General features: G+C 44.0%; 1 protein-coding gene across 1 annotated transcript in view; it reads left to right on the top strand.

Moving 5' to 3' along the window:
* Window positions 1–1,277: 1,277 nt before the first annotated feature.
* pyya (peptide YYa) overlaps window positions 1,278–3,991 on the top strand; it is a gene marked incomplete at both ends in the record, with an annotated part of 3,753 nt that continues 1,039 nt past the window's right edge. The window contains one exon of the mRNA XM_084072974.1: window positions 1,278–1,465. Coding sequence (XP_083929100.1) covers window positions 1,278–1,465 — 188 coding nt within the window. The remainder of the gene's footprint in view (window positions 1,466–3,991) is intronic.

Genomic DNA, 3,991 nt, shown 5'->3' on the forward strand with positions numbered 1-3,991 from the left:
TTAAATCGCAAAATCGTTTAAAAACTGCATGATTTCACCCTATAGTATCATGATTATTGCACTAATGTTATGGCCAGTGGTCAAAAAGAAATAAACCTTTGGCGCTGCTCTGACTGCAACAAATCAACCACATTCTCCAAAGGAGCTGGTTATTGATGTGACGACCCTTCCTCACTTAAAATGGTGTCGCTTCTTATAGAGCAGTTTTACATTATAGTTATAGAGGAAATAAAATAATAATAATAATAAAAGTACTTTATAGATATTATGGATAGAGCCGTGCGTAATAGGCGCAACTGCGTCAAAGACTTGCGTTTTGCGCTCCACTTTTGTTCCTTGAATGTTCCATCTTCACGCCAATCAGTTGAAAATAATTGAACAATATATCAGAACAAGGCATATTTATAGAGATGCATTATCCCCGGTGGGCAACCAAGCAATCACCTTAAAACAAAACAATAAATTATCACCTTTGCTGTTTTCATTTCATTTCATCCATTTGGAGCTGAAATGATCTTGTCTGCTGCTTGGAGTCTTGGACAAGTGACATACTTCGAATTGTTATTATGAATTGAATAATTTTTGCAGCCATTACAGAGATGATGGTCGCTACAAAAACTGATATTTTCTAAGCGTTGTTAAAACGAATTTGTCTAGAACTTTTAATATCTTCCCTGCTGCTCAGTAAACAGTCGTGCAGACCTTACACATAGCCCACGGTTATTATGAGTATCATCTAGGCTAATTCATAACAGCCCAGCGACATCTCCTTGATGATGTGTGAAATTAGGGCTGTGTTCTTTTTAGTATTGATTTCCAGCTAGACTGGATTGTTCGTCAGTCATCCCCAGGCACTCGGCAGTAATCGGCCAAGAGAGTAGTAGACTCAAACTGTAGCAATAAGTCACTCCACTGGAGCAAAAACCATCGAGGTTCAAGCTGTGGATTGACTTATTTACCCCCCTAATACGCCACAGCCCCCAAGGAGAGGTTTGAAACCTGCCTAACTTTTTCCACATTGGGCACAGCCAAAACTTTAGATCTGACTTATATCGCCCTTTCTTTTCTTTTTCTTTTTCTTGTCTCTTCTTTTCGACTGTATTCCTCTATTCTCCTGCCTTCTCTGTCTTTCTCCTCCACCCGACCCTGAAACATGACATTGTCACTCCTCACACTTGCGGCCTTGGATATATGGATCTCTCTACGACTTGTTGAGTGTGCTATATTAAGATTAAACATTTAAGACATAAGAATCTTCCGTTTATGTTTTTCCCCAGATGTCTGTGATGCTGAAGCCGTGGACGGTGTTGCTGGTGGTGGTGCTGTGTGTGCTGGTGTGCCTGGGCACCCTGACGGACGCTTACCCCCCCAAACCTGAGAACCCCGGAGAAGATGCCCCGCCTGAGGAACTGGCCAAGTACTACACCGCCCTGAGACATTACATCAACCTTATCACCAGGCAGAGGTACACACACACACACACACACACACACACACACACACACACACACACACACACACACACACACACACACACACACACACACACACACACACACACACACACACACACACACACACACACACACACACACACACACAGGTTCAGTGTCTTGCAAATGGACACTTTGACACAAAGCCAGGATGAGTAGGGGTTCGAACTGGGAAACTTCCGGTTCCTATACGAATGTTCTACCTCTGAGCCACTGCCATTAAATTCAGTCGAGAGGCGCTATAACAAACGACTCTCTGAATATCCCGCTCATACAGTATGTCACCCTCGAACCCTGTCTGACTAATGCCCGTTTTAAGCTCCATCGTATGACGGTGTCACTTGCCGAAACAAACGACTTAAAAGCTCACCACCCGCCAAGAGTGCCATGCGCTGTGAGCTTGTAAATCTGCTATTTTCAGTGCGTGCACACCACCGTATGACAAACTATAAATCAGGCTTTATAGTACTACACAGCGCATGATGCATCCCTTCTGCCCCATGCAACGGTAGCTTTGGATGATTCGATTACTAGCCATTCTCCAAAAGCTCCAGGCCTCCACATCAACAGGACCAGAGCAATAAATGCGGCACAGATGGACCCGAGGAAGATTCCCAAATCCGGTTAGTGGGGTCTGAGCCGACGTCTGCAGCTCCCAGGTATAAAAAGTCTGTGGCACTGACTTGACGGATGGCATATTTTTTTATCTGAAGGCGTGTTGCCTCGTAGGGGATGTGAATAGTTGCTATTCATGATATTCAAATAGGTCATTGATATGTTGATAATAGGAAGAGGGGGGTGGGCTTGAAACCCAGGGGATCGAGGCGTTTGACCATACATAAAACCATAACCATAAAATGATTATGGTTAAGAGCCATAGTAGATGAGGAAAAATATACCTTTGTTTATGTTGATGTTATGAGGGGAAAAAAGGCAATTGTGCTAAAGAAAAAGAAAATGTGATCAAAGATCTGAGTGAGAGCAGAGAGGCCTTTGGCTTATCTGAAGGAAATCATATCCATAGATTTCACTTTACCACTTGAACCCTAGCAGGCCCCTCCTGTGTTCTGGGGGGAACATTCACCAAAAGATCCGCTGTTTTTGGCAAAGATATTTAGTGTAGCCCGTAAGAATAGGCTACATTCAACTTCATATAGGACACAAGAGTATACGGTCAAGTAAGTACAGGGTATAAGTGTTAAGCCAGTCTGAGACAGGCTCCACCAGCAGATAACATCCAGCAAAGCAGAGAATGAAAGCAAATAGGCAAAGAGAGAAAGATACAAGCCAAAGCAGATGGGGAAAATCTGTAAAACAAAAAAAGAAAAGAAAAGAAAAAAAGCGAGACAGTACGACAACTGGACAGACGGACAGACAGACAGACAGACAGGCCTAAAAGATGAGATGAGTCATTGTGGAGAGGAGCCATTTTGCGTGTTGAGCCTCTGCTCTGTGCGACAGGTGTGACGGATGTGACAGGTGTGACAGAGCTGAGTGATTGCTTTTGTACAGGGCCGGAAGCACACACTTCAATAAGGAGATTGCGTGCACATCTTGTACCTGTATTTAGGCCAGGTGCTGGATAAAAAGGCAGAAATCAAAATGAGGTAAAAATATCTGCAGGCCGAGTTATGGCTCCCAAACTAATTTATTACAAAGGTTTTGACCACAGGTTTTCATCAGGCGAAATGGTTTCATTTTGGCTGATGAAGAAGACTTACATGGTCGAATAGCTGCCCTTCCAAATTAGTTTGGGAGCTATAACTCAGTGTGCAGATATTTTACCTCTCTCCAGGTGCGCGCACACACACACACACACACACACACACACACACACACACACACACACACACACACACACACACACACACACACACACACACACACACACACACACACACACACGCACACACACACGCACATTCGCAGATGGTCGGATACGTAAAAAACAAAAACGCACAAAGAGAGGGAAGGAATGGAAAACCACACACAGACAAGCAAACATGGGTAGACACGTTAGCATGCACATGTGTGTGTGTGAGTGTGTAATGAGGCATCAGATTGGATGTCATATGGAGCAGTGGAACAGGTGGCTCATGGGAAGGCAAAGGAGGAACAGTTCACACTGCAGGGTTCTCATCGAATATCTCTTAACACACACACACACACACACACACACACACACACACACACACACACACACACACACATACACACACACACACACACACACACACACACACACACACACACACACACACACACACACACACACACACACACACACACACACACACACACACACACACACACACACACACGCACACACACACACACTCTCTGATAATAATACGTATACAAACTTTTGAGAAATGGTTCAGTGATTTTACAGTCCCTAACTCTGGATCCCTGGTTTGCCTATCAGTAGAATGATTACATACATTCACACTGGGGAATGAGAGACACACACACACACACACACACACAAACACTGTCTG

The sequence above is a fragment of the Gymnoscopelus microlampas genome, assembly GCF_963454915.1.
Source record: "Gymnoscopelus microlampas genome assembly, chromosome: 11".
NCBI lineage: Eukaryota > Metazoa > Chordata > Actinopteri > Myctophiformes > Myctophidae > Gymnoscopelus > Gymnoscopelus microlampas.